The sequence below is a fragment of the Pleurodeles waltl genome, chromosome 6 (assembly GCF_031143425.1).
Source record: "Pleurodeles waltl isolate 20211129_DDA chromosome 6, aPleWal1.hap1.20221129, whole genome shotgun sequence".
NCBI classification, from domain to species: domain Eukaryota; kingdom Metazoa; phylum Chordata; class Amphibia; order Caudata; family Salamandridae; genus Pleurodeles; species Pleurodeles waltl.
Genome location: NC_090445.1, coordinates 1,676,254,048 through 1,676,277,426, shown reverse-complemented (window position 1 = coordinate 1,676,277,426; position 23,379 = coordinate 1,676,254,048). Strand labels below are relative to the sequence as shown.

The 23,379-nt window shown below is 42.2% G+C and overlaps 1 protein-coding gene across 2 annotated transcripts in view; it reads right to left on the bottom strand.

Moving 5' to 3' along the window:
- Positions 1–23,379, bottom strand: part of GARNL3 (GTPase activating Rap/RanGAP domain like 3) — a 759,794-nt gene that overhangs the window by 146,172 nt on the left and 590,243 nt on the right. For both annotated transcript variants that reach the window (XM_069241687.1, XM_069241688.1), the window contains exons 6-7: positions 10,785–10,849; positions 8,485–8,548 (exon numbers count right to left, since the gene is read on the bottom strand). In XM_069241687.1, the coding sequence (XP_069097788.1) occupies positions 8,485–8,548; positions 10,785–10,849 (129 nt within the window). The remainder of the gene's footprint in view (positions 1–8,484; positions 8,549–10,784; positions 10,850–23,379) is intronic.

Genomic DNA, 23,379 nt, shown 5'->3' with positions numbered 1-23,379 from the left:
TGAGTAGGTTGTGTGTGAATTTTGTTCCTGTATTATTCAAGAGATTTTCTGGGGTATCCTATGTTCCATGGTTCGGGGCTGAATCTGTGAAGGGCTGTGTCACGGGGTTTGGGCTAGCCTTTCCACATCAAAAAAAGCACATGTAAAGATACAAAGTGCATGTCTTATATTTTATTATAATGAGTCTTGCCTGTAGGGCTCAGTACGCCTGCCTTAGAGGTGACTTATAAATATAATAGAATAACATTTGGGTTTTCCCATTGCTTTAAATGACAAAGTTGAGCTAGCAGTTTAAAACAGCTCTGCCCCAAGCAATGGTGGGCTGAGAGACACTTTGCTTGAGGTGGCATGATAAGTGCTGCAGCTCACTTGGGCATTTTAACTTAAAAGCCCTGGGTACCCTGCTGCCATATACTCAGAACTTATAAGCAAGATAACCTATGCCAATTGGGTAAGAGCCAATTAAAAACACAGAGCACAAGCACTGAGACCTGGTTAGCCGGGTTCAGTGGATCACAAAGTCATTACACCAGTACCTAATAGTAAAAAACTGTGGAGAAAGTGGGGATGATCTGCAAAATGTCATTCTCCCACATTACCCTAGACAGTTTGAAGCCAAACCCAGGAAGGCTAGACAAAGGGAGCATTCCCCACTCACAGGCCTGTACTGGAGATAAAAGTGGAACCTACAGACCTCTCATTTGAACACTCCTCGACCTGTGGAAGATTCAGAAGGAGGACTCCCCTGGTGTCTGAAGAACAAAGACTGGACATGCTACTTTAGGCTCCCCAGAATTGGCTGACCTGTTTGAGCTACAGGGACACTGAGATCAGCACCTGCGCAAATAAAAGAACCAAGTAGACATGAACGCACCTGGCTGAGCCCTGCTGCTGGCCATTTTGAATCTGCAGCGACTACTTACCTTTCGTGTCTGCTCCAAGATCCAGGATCAATGGCAAAAGTTGCCTTGACTGTCAATGTGATGCTTCAGGGACGACTGACTCTTCGCATCAAACAGCAACAACTGACCTGCTCTTTGTCCTGACAATGGTCACCTTATGGAGACTGCCAAAGTGATGCTCCACTGCAGCTCCCCATGAGAAGGTAAGATCTTCAGGAAGATGAACCTGATCCCATTGTCTGATCAACGTCCAATTCGGTCCACCTGAAATTGTGATTTTGACCGGTCCAGCACAACCGGATAACCACAATTGGTGCTTTGAGCTTTTAAGCACTATTTTCACTAGAAACTTTTAATAAATCATAAATCCTGTTCTAATTATTGGATTTTTGTCATGCTGATATCATTTTATTCATTAGATTTCATTACAATTTTCTAAAGTGGTTCATGATTTGTCTTGTTTTGTGTTTTCACTTTATTGCTTTTTGAGTACTGCATTAATACTTTGCACATTACCTCCATGTCAAGTCTGACGGCTTTCGTGCCAAGCTACTAGAGGATTAAGCAAAGGTTTATTTAGTGGTTTTTATGGTTCGCCCTGACAAGAATTGTGTTTATTATTTGAGTTGGGCTAACAACCCCTCAAATAATAACCCAGTTTCTACACTGTGAATATAGATCGTGGGTCCTTCTGCTGGAGCTCTTTAAGCTTCTTAATCGTGCTCAGCAAACCCGCATAACACATTTAATACACCCACCCTCTGCATTTTGGTAGTTCGTCCCATGGAGCATAGCTTCTTTACCACCCTTTAGTTCAAATGTCTTATAAACATCCACTGTTTGCATTAAAGGAACTAAGTTTTTTTTTTTGCCTTGGCAGGCGAGCGAGAGCAACACAGAGAGCACCAGGAGAGGATTTGATTGGGCAAGCACAATGGGGGGAGGGTGGAGCTCTTACGTATAGATCCATTCAGAAAATCTTTCCTCAGTGCTGGTGCAAACGTGCCATTTATGAGCCCAATTTGCAACAAGGAATCTGGCAAGAGGTGTTGTTAACTGCACCACCTCAGAGGATTTCTGGGCCTGCTACAAAAATACCAACTTCCCTTCCACCTCTTGATTCCACCTAGGACTTTCCAAATACCCTTTTTTCCACATAGAAGTACTGCAAGCTGAATGGATCATCCACACCTCCTGAAAACACCCACACTCAGATAATGTTGCAGAACCTGAGTGACAGCTGTTGGATTTTTAGGCTATTTACTTGGGATCCATTTACACATAATGTATCAATACGCTGTGGAAATGGTGTGGATTTGTTGGGACAGTTAGGAGTTAGATTTGCTGGACCATTAATATATAGGGCAATTGTGCAAAATGTTCGTCCAGGAGAACCATATTAATTCCACCTTTCCGTGGTATCTAAACAAGATTAGTTTACACGTAATGGACAATTCACAAAAAAAAGGTAGAAAATCGGCAGCTATAAAGCTGTTCTTATATACGGTTCCAGATTTAATAATATTTGGAATTCACAGACTTTCAGTAGTATGTCTAGAAATCTGTGAAAACCTCAGGTGTCCTGGTGTACAACTGGCAATATCATAATATCATATAACCTATTGCCCAGCTTCCTAAGTTCCCAATGCTTAATTCTACATACTGTAGACCTAGAACTGAGAAAATGTTACCCATTGTGCAAATGTAATTTTGTTCCCTTTTTCTCCATGGAGAAATATTTTCCACATGCATAAGCCCCTTCCCCTACATCTCCTACAAGACTGGAAACAATCAATTCCCCTTTCTGTCCAGCAAGGGGAGTTACTTCAGCCCTTATCATTTTTAGGGTGGAAAAGGGTTGATTTTAAATTTGTAAGTTTCTGCAGATTTCATGGACCTTTACAAGCTAAAAAGTCAAACAAGCCCTCGTTCTTCCAGCCTTCCATCCCTTGTCTGGGAGGTACCGCTGTGCATTTTTCCTTTAGTGGATTCCTGGCAAGCATAAATGAAGAAATTTTCAGTCGTACATATTTATGACTGAAAATACTTTTAGGAATTGCACCTAATTAGTATACAATAGATGCCTGGCAGGCTGGTACATGATTAGCATAAGCTTCTTAAATAGGTGGATCAACATATGTTAAATATGTATTCCATATTTCAACCAACCACCTTTTATTTTTAAATCTACTGAACTCTTTTATGACTTTGACATTGATCTATTATTGTTCGGTGAAGGCCATAAAGCACTTACCACTATCTTCTCAAGATAGTGTCATGTATTGTTTTGTAACTGTAAAAGTCTTATTTAACATTGTGAGATGGTGCCTCTTTTTATGTGGTCACCACCACTTTTTGTGGACTGATGCTGCTGGCACATTGGCAACCAGGCCCCAGTGCATGTGCTTTGACTCCAATAACATGACAAAAGTGGCTTAGCCCTAAGATGGCTGTTTAACTTTCATAAATGGCTTTAGTATGTGGTGTACCAAAATACACCATGGCATATGGCATGGAAAATTAAATGTCCCTTACAGACGACAGCAATATTGGCCCATTATCTAGTGTGACAAGACATACAAGACTTCAACCCTACCACTGAAGCATGCAGCTGCAGTTCTAAAACTGCAGCCCGACGTGTCACTATGACCCTTTGTGACTGGAGAAGACCTCCCTTTTAAATATTAGCAAGTCAGGCTTATGTAGGTCTTGTAGCCCACCAGGCAGAGCACATGGAATTTAATAAAAGGGCATGTGGAAATTTAAAGTTAACATATTCTTACAGTGACTAGAGCCCAAAAGCTATTTTCACTATAGGAAGGCTGGCCCAGAGAAAAATTTGGAGAAACACTGGGAAATAATATTAAGCATAACTTCTGCTACCTTAAGCTAAGGACTAGTTAAAACAATGATTAAACAACCATTTATAATATTTATTAAAAGCCCAAAATAATTCTGAAGTTTGAAAAGGTACCTTTTCCCTGCCTGAAGCTCCCAAAGACTAACTTGCATTAGCCACCTAGCTGGTGAATAGTCATTATGGTGTGTGAAAACAGCCCACACAGCAGAGACAATGACCTGGCTGTGGGGTGATGTTTTTTCTGCATTGGTATGAAGACCATTTGGGCTGTGCATGTGAACTTAAATATATTTCAAAAGGGCTCCTCCCGTTACGAGCAGATGTCAGATGACAAAAGAATAGCCCTCTTCATTTGTCCCCTCAGTCAAGCAGTCAACAAACCGACTGAGGGAAAAGCTGCCCATAGGACTGGTTGGGAGTGACCACAGAGGAGGGGCTGCTCATTACCCTGAACACAACTCTGGGTGGGAACACAGGTTTTTGATAAACAAGGTAGATTTCTCCATCTTTTGTTTAGTTAGTCAGGGGCACTGTGAATGTTTTTACAGCAGCTCACAAAGGAACTACTGCAAAGGGGGGTAGTGTTACTGTTGGGAACCTTTAATCTATGTGGCATCCCATGACACCTTCTTTAGAATACTCAGGACCTGTGAAAGAACAGAAAAAGAACTTCAGCTGCTTTTTAAGACCTGAGAGGAGACCTGAAGGGCTGAACCTCCTCCCACTTCTGTCCAGGTCGAGGAAGTGGCTTGAAGTTTAATTTGGCTGACTTCCTGTGTGAGCTACAGGGCCACAGCAAGCTACAAGAGGCCCTCTTCCTACAATGCCAGCTGACCAGTACCAACTGGAACTGACCTGTATCCTATGGGTGACCTCTACTGGAGTGAATTTTGCCCCCAAAGTGTCCTTTTTGAGGTCCTGGTACTTTTGACTGCGTCTAACTAGACTACTCTTATCACACTTAACAGCTTGTGACTTGGAATATTTTTGGACTTCGGAGTCCTCTGTAGGAGGGGGACAAACCTGTTAAGTTGATCTGTCCAAGGCACAACCTCGCTGGGCTGAATATACAGGTTTCCCCAGTAGCAAATCAGTAGCAGCTGGATAGTGGCAAGAAGGTATCCATCCTCGCGGAGCCCTTATTAGACACAGGCAGAAGCCTTGCCCCACTGGTGGATTCCAAGCATCACAAACAACACAATGTCCGATTGTTAAAATCTAGAACAGGCAAAGATGCAAAAAAGTATCAGGCTATTCAGAAGACTTCCCTGGCGTGGAATTAGAATTTTTCAACTCAGAGCTTTTCCTGCCAAAACACACTACTTCAATGAGACCTCATGCAATGCCTATCTGATGTCGCTGTGCCCTCCTCAGAAGGAGCCTGTTGCCTTGCACTGCTGAAGGATATTGACTTCCAGTTTTTGAGACTAAGAGCCTGATTTAGACCCTTGCAGAGGAAATACTCTGTCACAAATGTTACAGATATCCGGTACAAATTATTATGATCTCCATAGGATATGATGGGATCTTAATAAGGCGGACGGGATATCAGGCACACTTGTGATGGAGTATTCCCCTCTGCCACGATCTAAATCAGGCCCTAAGTCTCAAGGTGTAACCTCCTATTGGATCGAACCTGGTTGGGGTATCCCATCCTCACTTCATGGTGATTGGCCTGGAATTAAGCCTGGAATTAAGCCTAGGACCTGGCCTTCATCCACCAGTTGACCGCATTGTTGCTTAGCGTTTTTTGGTACTATTTTTACTTAAATATTCTAAAATGCATATCTCTGTTTCACCATATTAGGTGTTTTTTTGTTTTGGTGCCATTCTGTTCCATTAAATTACTGTCTACTTTTTATAAACTGGAGTGGTGTTGTGTTTTTTTTAGTCATTTTAACAGTTCTTGATTCTAAGGGCCAGATGTAGGTAAGTTGGGGTATGCGACTCGCAAATTGCTAGTCGGAGACACCATCTGCGAATCGCAAGAGGGTCGCAAAGACCCACCTCATTAGTATTAATGAGGTGGGTCGCAATTTGCGACCCCGTTGCGATTTGCTGCACTCACAGGGATGGTGGCCTGCTGGAGACAGCAGACCACCATGTCTGTGACTGCTTTTTAATAAAGCAGTTTTTTTTTTGTATTGCAGCCCGTTTTCCTTAAACGAAAACGAGTTGCAATACACTCGAGAAAATGAAACTTTTTTGTTTCATTTTTTCAGAGTAGGCAGTGGTCCATAGGACTACTGCCTGCTCTGAAAAAATATTTTCAGAGCCATTCACAAAGGGGAAGGGGTCCCATGTGGACCCCTTCCCTTTTGCGAATAGGTTTGCACCCACTTCACATGGGTGCTAACTGCAAATTGCTTTACGACCACGTTCGCGGTCAGAAAGCAATTCTGCATCGCGATGCGAATCGCAAATAGGAAGGGGAACACCCCTTCCCATTTGCGATTCGCATTCCCATTTTGTGAGTCGGTAATCAAGTTACCGACTCGTAAAATGGGAATGAGCATCGCGATGCGCGTTTTGCATGGCGCAAACAGTAAAAATTTGCTGTTTGCGCCATGCAAAACGTTTTGTACATCTGGCCCTAAATGTTTTAACAGAACCTAACAAGATAATGACCTTGTTACTTGTGGCTGACGTCGTTCTCCCCAATTAATAATTCATTTTTTCACAAAAAATGTTTTGCATTAGACTTATGGTCTTGCACTTAACTGCGAAACACACATCTCTTGTAGAAATCTAGCTTTAATGATATTGCTGTTGGCACTTGATTTAAAATGAGCTTTTGGATGTGAGCGTGCTATATCTTATGGTCTCGAATTACTTTTTCACAACATGTACAAATGCATCAAAACTTAGCTACCCCAAAAATTACAAATTTACAAATCTAACACAGGGATTACAAATCATGAATCCATAAATACTGGGGAGGAATGGTACCAAAAAATGTAATCTAAATATAAATATTGCTCTAATCAATGCCTTTTGAACCACAAATGGACCAACGTGAACTGCTGAATTAAGCTCAGTCCTGGAAGGACGTTCTGCAATTGGCCATCGAATAAAGCTTCATACCTTGTATTCAAATGCAGTTCTGGCTTAGAGGATGTGAAGTGGAAAATGCAGTCTATTAATACACATCACCTATGCTGAAGACCAGTTGCAGGCCATGGACAAAAGTCAAAAAGCGCTGACACCCTCAGGTCATTGACACGCCCAAAGAACATCATAAAATGACATTGAGGATGTCTGTCCGTTTTCCCATATCTAAACTATAGAGGGATTAAAGACAAAAAGGTAAGGATTCTATTTTTATTAATATCTTATACTGCTTTTATTACATGCCTAAATGACTTAAACAGTGGATCTCTTATGACTCAAAAGTCACCACCTACGTAAATCAAAATAACTCAAATTATTTATTGTTACATTCTGAACAAGCAATCAATTAGCATCATTATGTTCCCCTATACTTAAAACTCTATTACAGAGTTGCCTTAAAAGAGAAAGGGATTCTATCATTTGGAGTGGCCTGCTAAATCCGTGGTAATATAATTTGCACAATAATTATGTCACTACACATTGAGTTAGTTTAATTGATGCTGCTTTAGTACTTTGCCTATACAGAATAATCTAAATAAAATAGCTTGTGGGAACAGGAAGATGTTTTTCTTGCTGTTACATGCTATTATCACATTCAGAATTTGATTACCCAAATTTCATAAATTTGCAGAAATGTATTACGTTTTACAGCTGTCCTACTTGAGGACATGCCCAAAATGAGTTATTCCATTCCTGGCCAGCCCATATCCACTATCTCCACAATAGCTTCTGAGGTTGAATACACCATACCTCCAGCAAGAAGGTCCCTTGCAACACTCAATCTGCATCCACAAACACCTTTTCCAAGTTTTCAGGATGTAAGTAACATCTATTGGATCCGAGCGACATTTACAGTGACCCCACTACTTCAATGTATGCATAACACATCTTTTTAAAATCCAAGTACAACCTCAAAATGTGCACTTAATATTGGACTTTTCAGAAAATGCCTCTTTCCTCTTTGACATGTTTGGTTACACAGGGGGTCATTCCGACCCTGGCGGTCCAAGACCGCCAGAGCCGGGGCCCACGGAAGCACCGCCAACAGGCTGGCGGTGCTTCAATGCCCATTCTGACCGCGGCGTTAAAGCCGCGGTCAGAAAAGGGAACCCGGCGGTTTCCCGCCGGATTTCCCCTGCTTGGGCTGAATCTCCATGGCGGCGCTGCAAGCAGGATGGGGGGAACGGGTGTTGTGGGGCCCCTGGGGGCCCCTGCACTGCCCATGCCACTGGCATGGGCAGTGCAGGGGCCCCCTAACAGGGCCCCATAAAGATTTTCACTGTCTGCATTGCAGACAGTGAAAATCGCGACGGGTGCAACTGCACCCGTCGCACCCCTGCAACTCCGCCGGCTCCATTCGGAGCCGGCTTCATTGTTGCAGGGCCTTTCCCACTGGGCCAGCAGGCGCTCCTTTGGCGGGCGCCCGCCGGCCCAGCGGGAAAGCCAGAATAGCGGCCAAATGGCGGTTTCCGCTTGGCGGGCGGCGGGATGAGGGCCACAGTGTTTCAAGTAGCTATATCTGATACCTGTCATATAGAGGAAGTTATTAGAAAATGTGCATTCTTTAGACGTCCTCCACAGCTAGACTGATGCATATGATTGAAAACTCACCTTTTGTATCTCTGGATTAAGGATTTCCCTGGGGCTTTTCTCAAATTTGTCAAGGTTCATGGCACTGAAATGCAACAAACATATTGATTAAAGTTCTGGTACCCACAGTGTACGCTGTTTAGCTATGTTTTAACAGTATCAGTGCTTTCCCTTAATTTTTCTGTATGTGGTACTAACACTAGAACACTCCCAGAAATAACGTTGTCTTTGAAGATATTGTTGCCCTAGTAAACAGAGTCTCCAAAATGAGTCAACCTTCATTTCAAATATCAAGGTGAAATATGTAACATCACATGTGTAGTTTTACCAGTATACTGTTCTGACCTTAAAAAGCATATATTTATATTTATATAGGTATTATAAATGCACAATTACTCTGGTCTTTTCACTTTGTTTATCTTAATAACAGAATCTTAAAAAATGAGTTGAATGCAATATGGCATTGCATGTGAATTCTGTTATGTGTTGTCTTATACTGAATTGTTCATTGGTATGAGAGGAAACGGTGCTGAAACTCTCCAGGCCTGGGTTCACAAAGCCTTTTCCAGGCATACGTCTGCCTTACGCCTTGATAAAGTTGTTGTAACCAATCCATGCATAACCGCAGCATGCAAGTGCATACACTGTATGTATATGCTACTTATTTTTGGAAAAACGTATTTTACATTTCATAATATAATGCTTACAGATCCTGAAGACTAGCATAGCACTTTACAACAAAGGTCACCAGGATTAGAATTTGGGCAATATCTACAGGTTGAAGAGATATGGCATAAAAGATGCAATAGTGAGGTTAGCGAGAGCTGTATATCACTTGAACTTCTCCCTGGTGATTAGAACTTAACATAATGTACCTAGAGGTGATGCAACTGACAAGTATCATACATTTGAAGTTAGCAGCAGGTGGAAAGTTGGGACTATCACTAAGGTAAAATAATTGGCATGAACAACTGTACCTCAGGTTTTAATAAGGACCTCCTGTGATGTCAGGTCATGCCTTTTCGGTGCTCTCCACTAAACCATGGAAATCCCTCCCCTTGTCCCAGTGTCCATCTGAAACTCTACTCCACTTCCAGGTGCATCTCAAATCTTATCTGCTGTCTCTGCCTTAGTCCTCCCCTTGTACTTCTGCCTCCTCCAGAGTCAGCACCTGCACACCCTGCACCAGGCATGCCTTAAAGATTGCAATCACTTAGGGCCTGATTTAGATATTGCGGACAAGTTACTCCGTCACAACGTCAGATCCTATGGGATTTAGATTTTGGCGTATGGGATATCTGCCCCAGTTTGTGATGGAGTAACTCGTCCGCCAATATCTAAATCAGGTCCATAGTCAACAAAGCTAACGGTGCTAGGTACTCATACAGGCACTATTTAGAGAAACTCTTTGCTGAGATAGAAAAAAGGCAATTGAATGTTAAAAATAAAGCTCCTCACCAACAAGTGGTGGAACAAGGTGCTTTTCACAATCCCCACAGGTGGGTAGAGCAAGACTGTGACTTACCCTGCCCTTTATAGCTCTGACCAACTTTCAGGAATCATAGGCGGTCATTCTGACCCTGGCGGTCAAAGACCGCCAGGGCGGAGGACCGCGGGAGCACCGCCGACAGGCCGGCGGTGCTCCAATGGGGATTCCGACCGCGGCGGTAAAGCCGCGGTCGGACCGGCAACACTGGCGGGCTCCCGCCAGTGTACCGCCGCCCCATTGAATCCTCCAAGGCGGCGCAGCTTGCTGCGCCGCCGAGGGGATTCCGACCCCCCCTACCGCCATCCAGATCCCGGCGGTCCGACCGCCGGGATCCGGATGGCGGTAGGGGGGGTCGCGGGGCCCCTGGGGGTCCCTGCAGTGCCCATGCCACTGGAATGGGCATTGCAGGGGCCCCCGTAAGAGGGCCCCTAAATGTATTTCACTGTCTGCTGCGCAGACAGTGAAATACGCGACGGATGCAACTGCACCCGTCGCACAGCTTCCACTCCGCCGGCTCGATTCCGAGCCGGCTTCATCGTGGAAACCTCTTTCCCGCTGGGCTGGCGGGCGGCCTGAAGGCGACCGCCCGCCAGCCCAGCCGGAAAGTCAGAATTACCGCCGCAGTCTTTCGACCGCGGAACGGTAACCTCACGGCGGGACTTTGGCGGGCGGCCTCCGCCGCCCGCCAAGGTCAGAATGAGGGCCATAATCTTGAAGTTCTGATAATGTATGTATTTTGAGATATGTGAGTAAACTACAAGTAGTTCGAATACGCAGAACAGATAAAAGTACCCATTATTTACATACTTTGTCATAAAGCAGTAATAATTACCTTAAAATAGATTTCACAGAAAGGGTTTTTGTGGGACTGTATGGAAGGCATATTTTCTGAGTACCCTGAAAGTCAAGGACAAGAATAACATTAACCATTTTAAAGGTGATTTTTCAAAGTTATTTAACAAAAGGATCAGCAGAAATATTCTCTTCTTTCTTGTTTAAACTTTTTTTCTATACCATTCATACATTGTAAAAATACATATTATAAGTGCAACACACAATAACCATGAAAACCTATTAACTATAAAAAGGTGGTATCAATTACATTTCAATTCATTCAAGATTTCAGTCTGGGTTCAGTTGAAATAAGTACTGAACCCAAATTGAACCATTTGTGGCCATGTTCCCATTATATGATCAAATCTATGTTCCATGATCCACACTGCGTTCATTAACCAAAAATAAATGATGTACTACTCTCATTTTATAGTGCAACATTTCCAAATATATTTTGGGTAAATAAATGAAGAGACATATTTCATGGGCTTGCCACAAGTTACAATAACCAACTAAGCCATCAGATATCAAGCAACTCAGTTGGATTAGCAAGTCCATTTTCTGACAAACTAATTGCCAAGTGTCCAATATGGCAAAATACATGAGGTCTCACAAGGGTAGTAGCAGTGGCTGCCGCAAATCTCAAGGGGAGCACTAGGGGGGCAGAGACGGAGTGCGTGAAAATATTTAAAAAATAAACATACCTCTGCCTTGATGCACCCTTCTCCTTCCGCCTCGTTCGTCGCTCCTCTTGCCGGGATGTGGTGCACCAGCACTCACTGGGACACCAGCACAGGCTCCCCAGCAATCCAGGTGCTACTTTCATGCTAAACCTAGCATAAAAGTAGCGTCAGGATTGGTGTGAGCGGCAGTGACTGCCGCTCAGGCACAGCCCTAGGGTCTGTGCGGTTTCTCCAGCCCGGCTGTTAAACACAGCCGGGCTGGAGATATCTAAGTGCGCATCTATGTTTGGCAGGCCTAAAATGGCCGGCCAACACACATGCGCACTTAGGTGCACTCTCTCCTCCTCCCCCTCCCACCTCCCGTGGCCCAGCCACACCCCTCCCTGCACTAGTGGCTGAACCAGCAGCAGAAAAATAAAACAATAGCAAGCTATTGTTTTATTTTTCTGCTGCTGGCTCAGCCGGGGGGGCGATGCTCCTTCGGCATAGCGAAGGAGTCGCCCCTGAAGAGTAGGTAGAAAGCTAAATGTTTGTGGACAACAGCTAAGAGTTTTACTATTGCGAACAAGCAACAAAACTGATCTGCATATCTTGGGATGGTTCACCACAATTACGCCATCGCTACCTGAAATTTACATACAGGAGTGTCTGATGGGTCTTGGCTGCACAACCATGACGTCGCATGAGATGATGCGTTCAATAAAAATTAATATAATGATCTAGACCAAATTAGGTTCCTTTTCACATTCTCAGTAAACAAATCAAATAATGGATAACGAAAATTTTAAAAATAAATACAATAATTAATATTGCATTACAGTGCCTGCAACGACATAGTAATAGTTCAGATGTCATGGTAAATATATTTTTGCTAGACGATGTTTTCTGGAATAACACATGGAGGTTAGGGTAGAAAAAGAATAGGAGATGCTACATTATATAAACCCTGTTGCAGTAAAATTGTATCCAAGGGTCTATGTATCTTATTGATATGCTACTGCCAGTTCTGAAGCTACACGTTGTACTGCATTTCTTGCACAGCTCTCCCTGACACGTTGATGGAATTTCACTCATGTTAGCAAATGTTTGAATGTCCACTTGAAGCTTTGCTTTTTGCATAAGTTATTTATTACCTAAACGTTTATATTATTACAGTTACTATAATGCAACTCCCAGATAAGCTGCACTTAAAGCACTAAAATTAAATGCTACATTACTTCAATATTGACAAATAAGGCAATTCTTAATAAATTCCAGAGATGTGTTAAAAAAAAAACTGGGCGGGATGTACTATGGATGGTTGTCAATTTTTTTTACATGCTTTGCAACCAGACCTTTATTTTGCAAAAAAAGTTACGAATATGTCACAATGCAAAATAGCCATTTGCAGGAATTACCAAATTCTACCACATTACTTTAAATGGGGAAAGGTTCTCTTTTCGAATCCCACTGAACGGGTTGCAAATGTGAGGGACGGTAGATTCCCACCCTATTTTTTTAAAGGGGAAGTGGATGCTATCAAAAAATAAAACAGCCATTTTGAAAATGTGGATGGGAAGGGGGATACATGCAGTGGACCCCTGGACCAATGTCTGCTCCCCTAACACCAGTGAAGTGAATGCTGTGGGTGACAGCTTTCAGTTTTCAAACTGATAATTCCCCCTTTCGGGTGTCAGTACTGAATCAGTAGTTTGACACAGCATAGTTTATATAACCCACTAAGGCCCTCAACAAGAGTGGCCCAGTAAATGAGCTGGATTTTCCCCAATCGGCCTATTACAAGTTGGACCCAAAGCGTTCACTAAGAAATGGGGAATTACTGGTGGATTGGTAATTCTGTGTGCAATTCACCCAGTAACTCATCATTTCCCCTGTACACTCACATGAAGATTTCAGCTGTTTTTGGAAGTGAAAATCACCAGATAAATGTAAAGAGATCTGTGGCTCCCGCAAATCTCATAATTCTGATGGGGCCAGTAACTTCAATCAAGAAATAAAATAGACATTCTCTTAATGCCAATGGGGAGCATGAAGTATATTCTTGGACCAATGTCTGGTTCTCCAGCACAAATGAAGGGAAGGCTCTGGATGACAGCTCTCACTTTTGAAAGGATACCTCTCCCTTTCGGGTGTCGATATCCAGTCACTGGTTTGCCACTGCAGTGGTGGATGCAACCGATTAAGCTCATTATGGGAGACCCACTAAAGGGTCTGGATTGTGCCCACCACCAGATTACCCAACACCCGTGGTGACTGTAACTCTCGGGCTAGTGTTAAAGGCCCACTAAGAAATAAGGAATTACCAGGGAAAACTGTAATTCTGGGTCTGATTCTCCCAGTAATTCTTCATTTCCCCCTTATGTACACACCAGGATTTCAGCACTCATAAGCAGCCGAAATCTGAATGAAAGGAAGAGGTCTGCAGTGTTCTGCAGGTCTAATATCAATGGGACCCATCGCTGCTCCTGGCCCCATAAGCATTAAGAGGCCATTCGTAATGAGGGTCTCATACTTTGCTCTGCTTTTCTATAGGAGGTGGGTAAATATGTCCCTTCCTGTTTGTGAACCAGAATAAGTTGCAAAGTTCACTTTGTGAGTAGGAAAAAGCCATTTCTGACTGACAATGTACTTTAAGTCCATACACCTTATTACCGCATTAAGACTGGGCACATCAGGCTCTGACTTCTTGAAATAAGCTATGAAGGGTCTTTGCTGTTTTAAACCTATAGCATTGTCGGAGTGTTGGGTTTGTGAATGGGAGAGTCTAGCAAAGTGGTGTAAATTAGATATATTCATATATTTGCCTGAATGCATGTGAAGAATTTTAAAATACAATATACAGACAGTTTGCTCTGATGGTTACTCAACTCTGATATTGAATTGAAGACAGGAAACAGAATTACTTTCATAAATAAGCTAATGCTGAAGTTTGATTTGAGAGTCTGGTGAATGCTCATTGAGAATATGTTCAAGAATGTTATCCCAGAACTTTTATGAGTGGGTTTCTATAGTAAGTTTTATTTTTATTATATAAAATATAGGGATTTGCTGCTTTATGTGATAAAAAAACAATGATAATATAACAATTTGTTTGTTTAATTAGTTTAGTAGTTTTATAAAGCACTGAATTGTGGAATTGGAAGCAGTAAAGATTCCACATTTTGTTACCAAGCCAACCCTTCTCCTGAAAGAACATTGACTGAGGTTGTACAGTACTGGGTCGTGAAGCTGGGAGATTATACACGGGCTTTGGCATGGATCAAACTGCATACAGAGAGGTACTGTGGCTTCTTCTATGCTGCTGGGCCCAATGTTTTTAAGGATGGTTAGGGAGCCTTCTTGAAAATTCTTATTTGCAGATTTTTTTTAAAGCTGCCAAGTGGGGTTGGCTGCCAGTTTGCATTCATCTCCCATTATATGGATTGATTCCCTCCCTTGGTTGTTACAAATAAATATGGGCAGTACAACTAGGTTTGCATTACTTAAGTCCTGACTTAAATTTCAGCGCATAGGTGATGAACAACCAGCTCCCACTCGAGTTTTTAAAACAATGCAATGGATTTTAATCTTTATTCTATAAATCACCATAAGAAGGTGATGCAGTTCTTTAAGAATCGGTTAGATTTTAAGAAGATTTCTTTGAGTTACAACATAGTGTGGCTGCTCCATTTTGCAGTCTCTGGTGGTTCTCTTTCTCTCTTTCTAGCACTCCAAGATGGACAACCTTGCAGTAGTTTAGTCTCAAAAGCACCAAATCACTCAGTGAAGCCATAGTAGGATCCTTTCCATCAAAACTAAAATGTAAATTATTATTTTTGGTTAATGATTTTGTATGATGGCATGAAGGGATGGTATGCAAAGTTGAATTTACTCTGTGAAAAACTGAGTCCCCCAATGAACTTTGAACTCAGCTTTGTTTATGTCCAGTGATAACTTTTTATCCAAAGAGCCAAACCACGCACTCCAATAGATTGTTGGATTGAACTTTGTAAGAACAATGTGCACAGCATATAACGACCAGTTAGCGTGGTGTCCTCAGTAACACAGCTTTTGCTGGCACCACATTCTAATGGATGGATAAAGGCTAAAGGCTGCATATTTGTTTGGCAGCACAGACAAATGGAAGGTTCTTGGATTTTATGAGACACTTGTGAATGGACTGTAATTGGGCAAATCACTAGAGCTTCTCTATTGTACCCTCTAAGTAAATTATGCTTGGATGCATTAAAATAATACGCATTTGAAGAAAGACCTTTTCTATTCATCACTCCTTTCTCTTTATTACTAAACACAAATTTGACCATGTTCATTTGAGTTTATAAGTGTTCCTGGTGGAAGGCATGAACTAGATCATGGAACTTCACAATAACTATTAGATATACAAGTATAGTATGTGGAACATGACTGCAGTGTGCAGCATGAGAGAAGAGGAGGCAGAGTGCAAAGGAAAAGCATTTAGAGGTCCCATTTCTGATTTGCCAGCCCCCCAACCATTCTCTTCTTTCAGAAAGAGCTAAACACTTATGTTTCAAAGTAACACTTCAGCAATATTTAACCTCCTCAATATTGAACTCTCCGGGTGCACCTCACTTACTCTATCTACTTCTCTCCAGCATACAACACACTCTCTGCATCTGTCACCCCTGGTCTGCCCTTCTGTCCTCTATTGGCTCAACCAGAAATTGTCTCCCTTCATTTACTACCTCTTACTACCTTTTCAATGATGTCTAAGATGCTAACTCTACTGCATCTAACGCTTCCACCTATTGCTTGCTCTTCAGTCAACTGGAGTCTTAGTGAGCTCTCTGGACTACCTTGGTTGAATAATTCAGCTCTCTTCTGCTTTTTATCACTGAACACATGGACACTGGCCGTCAGTACAATCAGGAATCTGCTTCTATCATTACCTCTCACCTTCCTGGCTTCATTTATGTTGCTATTTTCAGTGTTTGCATGTTGTGCTCATTGTGGGTTATTCTAGCTCTATCTCCTTATCAGCTTTGCTCTATCTATTAGTTACTTTTTCTGAAGAATTGCCTACTGGCATAGTCCCATCTGCTTGGAATCCCTATGAATTCTAACAAATATGATTATGAGGGAATTATTTCCATTTATATTTATCAATCTGTAAATTGCAAACGTACACCAGGGACATTTCAGTGCTATAGAAGTAATCACCAGTCAGACATATTCAAGTTAGTCACAACAATGATACAGCAAGGATTATAGTGCCTTTTAAAGCTTGAACCTGTTCCTCTAAGAATGAAGGGTTAACAGAAGCCAGTTCCAATGTGTTGCTGCTGCGACTGAGAGGACCCTACCACCTACCAAAAGAGAAAGGGACTTTCCCATTTTTCAGTCACTGTAGCCTTACAGGGGACAAATCTGAAATTCAATTCAAATCCTTAGAATTGCTGGTTATGCACTTTTTGTGGTACATTTCCGTGGCTCTGTGGCTCTCGAGTAAAAGCTTTCAAACGATTTCAAACTTTTTCCTGGTGCCCAAGCAACCACAGGAATACACATATAAGCTTCAAAGGACCTCGGCAGAGGGGTACCTAGAGACTCTCAGGGTGCCAGGCAGAGGCCAGCAGTAAAGTTCATTTCAAGTTACCAGTGGTCAGTTGGGAAATTAGGGAGAAAGACATCTTTCAACCACACAGGAGGTCAGCCAACTGATTCTTAAACTCCATGTATATGCCTTGGAGACAAGGGAAAGCAGGTCCTGTCCTTTGAAGGCACTAACAGAGAGAAAATCTAATCTTTTTCTGTTCTTTCACAGGTCCAGAGTTCTGAAAGAGGTCCCTGGCAATGCCACATTTACGCCTGACACCAGCTAGCAGTGGGAGGTGACTCCTGGGCACTCCCTAACCAATAGGTAAAAGTTTGTGAAGACAACCTTACCTACTTTTTCAGTAATTCTTGTTTGCTTTCCTATAAACAGCTCCAAAATGCCTTGTGCCAGGGCATTTTCAAGAAGGCAAAAGTCTTCAGCCACTCTAGACTTGGCCTCTGAGGGTTGTGGATGTGTAGGGAAGTGCCCTATAGATATTCTCAGTATCCTCCCACACCTAATACTAAAATCCAGTTTGAAGCAGGCCCTGTGCCCACAACATACTAAGAGACAGAGGTCAGGTAGGAAAAAGGCAGGGTCCGACAACATCTGTGCAAGGGATACATAAGAACTGGCCTGTTCTCTCATTTTCAAGTGTGCCAAAGTGTTAAATGTGGCTCCAGCAGACCAGTAAGGCAAAATGTGATACTGGAGTGTCCAAGGGATGCCCCCACCCTGCATATTCTACTGCGCTCAGACGAGTCAACCTATTGTGTAGCTACTTGGAGGAATTTCACACACCTGGTTCAGACCAAGTATTATTCTGGCCAGTTGCTGGACAGCTAATTAGCCTCCAGCAGCTTCAGGAAGTGTAAAGGTAACTTTTCTAAAGGTTACATTTGCCAGATTTTTTATAAAAATGCAACTTTACCATTAGATTGGAGTTTCATGAAATATAACAAACAAGTATTTGAATGGAGTGTGTAGTGGGTACAGATCAAAAGTTATAGATTAAAATACATCATCTACACTTTGACATTCTTTAAGTAGCAGTCACAGCCTACCCTGAAACAATGTCATTTTGGGCCTAGTAACAGGGGGAACCAGGGGTGGCTCCTTTGCAATGGTGAAGGAGCGTCGCCCTACTGGCTCAGAACCAGCAACTAAAAAAAAAACAATATTTGATTATTGTTTTATTTTTCATCTACTGGCTCTGAGCCAATATTTGCAGGGAGAGGAGGGGCTGGCCATGGGAGTCGGGAGGAGGGGTGGAGTGAGTGCACCTAAGTGCGCATGTCAGTTTGGCCAGCTGTCTTAGTCTGGCCAAACTGACCTGAGCACTTAGGTTTCTCCAACAAGGCCGGTTGGAGAAAGAGCACAGACTCGAATGCAGTGTCTGAGTGACAGACCAACCCGCGCAGACTAATCCTGATGCTGCTCTTATGCTAATTATAGCATGAAAGCTGCACCAGGCTGGCATGGGGAGCCTGTGCTGCTGTCCCAGAGACTGCTGGGACACCAAACAATTTGGAGAGGAGTGAGGCGGCCGGCGTGGCAGACAGGTAAGTGTTTATTTTTTATTTACTTTTTATTTTATTTTCCTCCCCACCTTGAGATTTGTGGCGGCCATAGCATTTCTAATGTCAAACATGATCCACTCTTAAATATTATGCACAATAACTTTAATATGCAAATTTCATTGATGCAAAAGCAAATTGATTTGTTGGTTTATCCTGTCAAACCAATTATTTTTGGTTATGTGTGAAAGTGTACTGTATCTTCCTATGGTAGTTTATTACACTACTCCATTTTGGAGCAGGTAAAATAATGCTGAAGCATGAGTATCCATAAACAACAAGTTAAGGGTGATCTAAGTTGATGTATTCATGAGAGAAGGTGTGCATGAACATTTTACTCTGCCGTAATCTTTGGGATTTTGAATTGCACTACAGAAACACATTTCATGTACTCTGTCATCTGATGTTTTGCATGATTACCTTGCAGTGTTTTTGTACTGGTGATTTGCTTTGATGTGATTTTGCTAATTACATGATCTCATAATGCATTGCTTTATTTGAGACTTAGGGCCTCATTTATGCCTGGCTTGGCAGTTTGGCAAACCACTGGGGTTACCTGGCTATTGCATTTAAGTCTCCTCATTTGCCAAACAGGGAATTTTTGCAGAACGTGCATCCACCAACATGGCAGGTGGACTTTTGACAAAATGCTTCATTCCATCTGGCCAGTCATGCCATGTAGACATGAGAGACCTCTTGGCATTTTGAATTACAGACAAACTCCAAAACATGGCTTGCTTTTAGAAAAAAGTGAGTCATTCTTGAGCAGGGAGTATTCTATCAATTTTGTTGGGGACATTGTTCTTTTTTTCCCTGCCCTGGTCCTCCATTCTATGTATGATTTGACTTGGGCTTTGGAGACTCCATCCTAAACTGGATGGCCTTCTGTTGCCATGATGCTAGCAATTCTAAGGTAACTGGTCCAGTAGAGAGGGATTTCCGTTGTCAGAGCCAAGTGAAGCTCCACTGTCCGAAACTCAGAAAATTTCCTTCACCTATAAATGAGTTGGGAATCAGCAGTGTCCCATTTTTGCCTGCCTCAAACTGAGGATTTGTCTTAACACCCATCAGTCTATAGAGATACACACCAAAAGGAAGAACAGGATGAAATAAACAATTTAGTAAGATTCAGTGGTGGACAGTTTTGCTTCTGAGAAAGTGAATGCTCGACGATACTAACCCGTAGTCAGCTAAAAATTCAGCATTTGGCCCTATTTTTCAAAATTCACTTTTGAATTGACCCATTTCCCCCGAGAAGCAAACCTTGGGAGGTAGAGAAAGGTTCAGATGCTAAAAGTCCAATATGGGGCTAGTTTAACAAAATTGTGGAAAGCTGCTCTTACCTCCCATTCGAATAATGTTCTTGCCTCTGCCCACTGAACTCCCAAACTATGCATGTAAGCTCAATGTCAATGCTAAAATAACAATCCTTTCTTGTTCTCAGGAATGCCTTTGGCCACAGTGGGAGTACATCAATCCCTACCCACCACCACACAACCTTACTAAGATTACAAGGTGTGGGGTACTTTGTAGGATTAGGGCAGGGGATCGGATTTATGGTTTTGAAAGCAGTGAGGTTTAGGGGTGGGGTACCAGATAGCATTGAGGGTAGGTTAATTTTAGAGGTTAGGCAGGGTTATGTTGGAGTAAGGGATGTGTAAGGAGGGTGGAAGGGAGGGTGCTACTGTATGGGTTGGAATAACAGTAAGGTGTAGGATAGGAGTGAAGGTTATGGTTGGGTAAAGGATGGGATTAAGATTAGAGTATGTTTAGGATTTGGTTTGGGTTAGAGTAATAGAAGGTTTCATTTTAGGCATAAAGAATGGTGTACAAAGAATTTGCAACACAAACATTGCCTTAGAGGTGGTACAATGATATTCTCTAAGGGTGGGCAGTGCGCTCCGCTCGCGGAGTTTGCAGAGTAGTTCCCACTCCACGCTACAGTCAGAGCGTGAAGTTGCGAAAAACTTCACGTATCGGAGCTTTTTTCTTCGGTTGCGCTCGCCAACCTTAAGTTGGAGATGGCCAGTGACGAAAATCTTACCCTAGACCAGATCCCGGTGAGATTTCTCAATGAGGGAAGTCGAAGATCGTTGCTACCGCCTGCATTGAGAAACCTTCCATTCGCGTTGAGGAATCTGCACCTACAGTGGAAAATCTAGTGGCAGCAGAACAGAAGAAGCGCCCTTTTTCGCTGCGCGGTGTGCCATTTGCACTGATTTTACAGCATGGGACAAACACCTGCGCTAAAAATATGCACGAACAGCGCGACCTAACGCACTCCACTGCTTGTGGAACTCCGCATAGCGCGGTGGAGTTTTTTGGTCACTTCCGCCCAGGCCTAATATTCTCCATACAAAAATGTATGGATAGCAAAATTTAAATGATAAAAGAATAGGATTGCACTTGATGCTGGAGCACTACTGAAGTTAGATTTAGGGATAAAATGTGCCTCTGTACAATTTACAGATATGGCAATAAACATTTTACCTCTCTTTTTTTCTATTTTTACTGGTCATACACATTAGCTATGGCTTATTTGACCTCATCTTCTTAACTTCTTTGGAAATGTACTCTACGGTGTACTATTTTTTCCATAAAATCATTGGTGTTACCTTTGTTTTTGAACATATGTTTTGGTATTGAGTAGGTTTGTATTTGTACTTGACTCCGTTTCGTAACATTATTTGTCGGTATACTGAATTAACAACATTGCCAGGCTCAAGATGGCGGTACTTTGGGTATGTGACATCAAGCACAAAACCTGGAGATCGATTTTACTGACTGGGCTGGTGGAGATCACTCCTTTCCTCCTCCTGGTGGGCTGACGTCATATGTAGAGATACACATCATGTCAATTAGGATCATTTGGCGACATGTATCCTGCTGTTGCTGCATTATTTCTGTTTTTTGAAAATCCAACCAAAACTGTGAGTAATTTTCAGTAAAACAAAAATTCAATGGTCCAGACTTGCGTTAATTTTTTTCTGCTGTGTACAAGAAAAACAAGGGGGTAAGCAAGGGCAGGCCTGGTGATGCTCTAGAGAAGGCAGCCTCGTGGCCGACGAGCTGATGGCAGCACAAGTTAGTTGAGAAGGATTTACAGCGGGTTTTCCATCGCTCCAAACTATAAAACTATAAATGTCCCCTTGGACTTTGTTGCATCCTTGGTTCAACGACCTGTGACTTGCAGTGGGTGGGAACTCCTAGAAGGCTGCAGTGATGTAAACGTGGATACAGAAGGGCGCGCTATAGGCGAGGCCAGGTCATGTGAGAAACCTCTAAGGATCTGAGAATCTAAAAACTGTTCCTAGAGCAGCAGCACATGTTCATTCTACAAAGGGAGGAACTGATAAAGAACATATTAAGGAGACTCAATGGTATGTTAATGGCTCAATGTTTTTTTAAGGGAAACCTTATTTTACTAGCAAATAACCACAAAATGACATTTTGATGCCAGATTAATGGTTACATCAGGTGGAATTTGCACTGGAATCCTAAAAAGAATCTATATTCCTCGTTAATCATACATTAATATATGCTTTTGTATTCTAAGGAATTCTCGGGTTTTATAATTCAGTTTTTATTTTGGTAATAATCATTTGAATGACAACAATATAAGAGGCACTCATTTTAAAAGTAGGATTGTAGTACAACATTGTGCAAGTAATTTGAAATAAATTATAGATACATCTGTGCCACCAGCAATAAAACCACAAGTTTTGATCTGTGAACAGTTGTTACACTCTATGACCTTTGACTAATGTATTCCTCGCAGGAACACCAGATCTCCAGCGAACAGGGCACTTGTAACAACCATGGCTGCCAAACCAGGGGCTCCCTTTCACCCGTTTTGAGCACTGCATTGGAAATTGTTGCGCTTTCCTCAGTATGTTGCATTGTCATAAAACAGATGTGTACTGGGAAGAGATAATCCTGTTTAATGCTCAGAGCACTTTGTTTGCCAACTTTATTAACAAAAAATCATTTCAGAAAATCTGTTGTTATGAGTGTGCAGTCCAGGTCCAGCCCAAGGGACTGACTGAACAGATTGTGACAGAAGGTATTGTGTACCAGAATCATGTCTGTTTTTACCTTCAGAATAATGCACAGTTCAACTGCTCTGCCCTATTTTCCTCCAGCATTGTTTTTGCTTTTTGTTACTCAAATGCTAGCTGAGCATCACTCTGCACAAAGATGGCTGTTTAAGCATTTTCATCTAAGCTTGTAGGTGCCAATATCCAAAAATTGACTAATGTTTGATTACAAACATAATCATGTTATGCCTCCACACACGCACACATAGACTACTTTTACGAAATGTTTTGTAAAAATATTTACATACAGAAACATTAAGGATGGAAACGTGCAAAGGTGCAAAATTATATACAGATCATGTACCTGTGCTCCCTTCCCCACCTGTGGTGAAGTTACCTTAGATCTTATAAATGGACTTGCCTATTTTTGTGCCCCTGCCACCCACTTACCTGGCTACCCCTATTTACCATCACTTCTTAGAGTGATTGAATGAGTAAATGAATGAATATTAGGTATAAAGTGCAACACCAAACTTAATGGTCCTGTTCCCTGCTGAAATAGAGTCATTTTTCCAGATTCCAGAGCCCAAATATAATTATTTCCCTATAGTTTTTAATCCACTGTAATTGGTTCAGGCCCAAATCTAGGCTTCCTATATGCAAAATACAATAATCTATGTTTGATTGTATACATGAGGTGATGACCAGTTTATGTAGATTGTTTGAAAGGAAGCCTAATGCC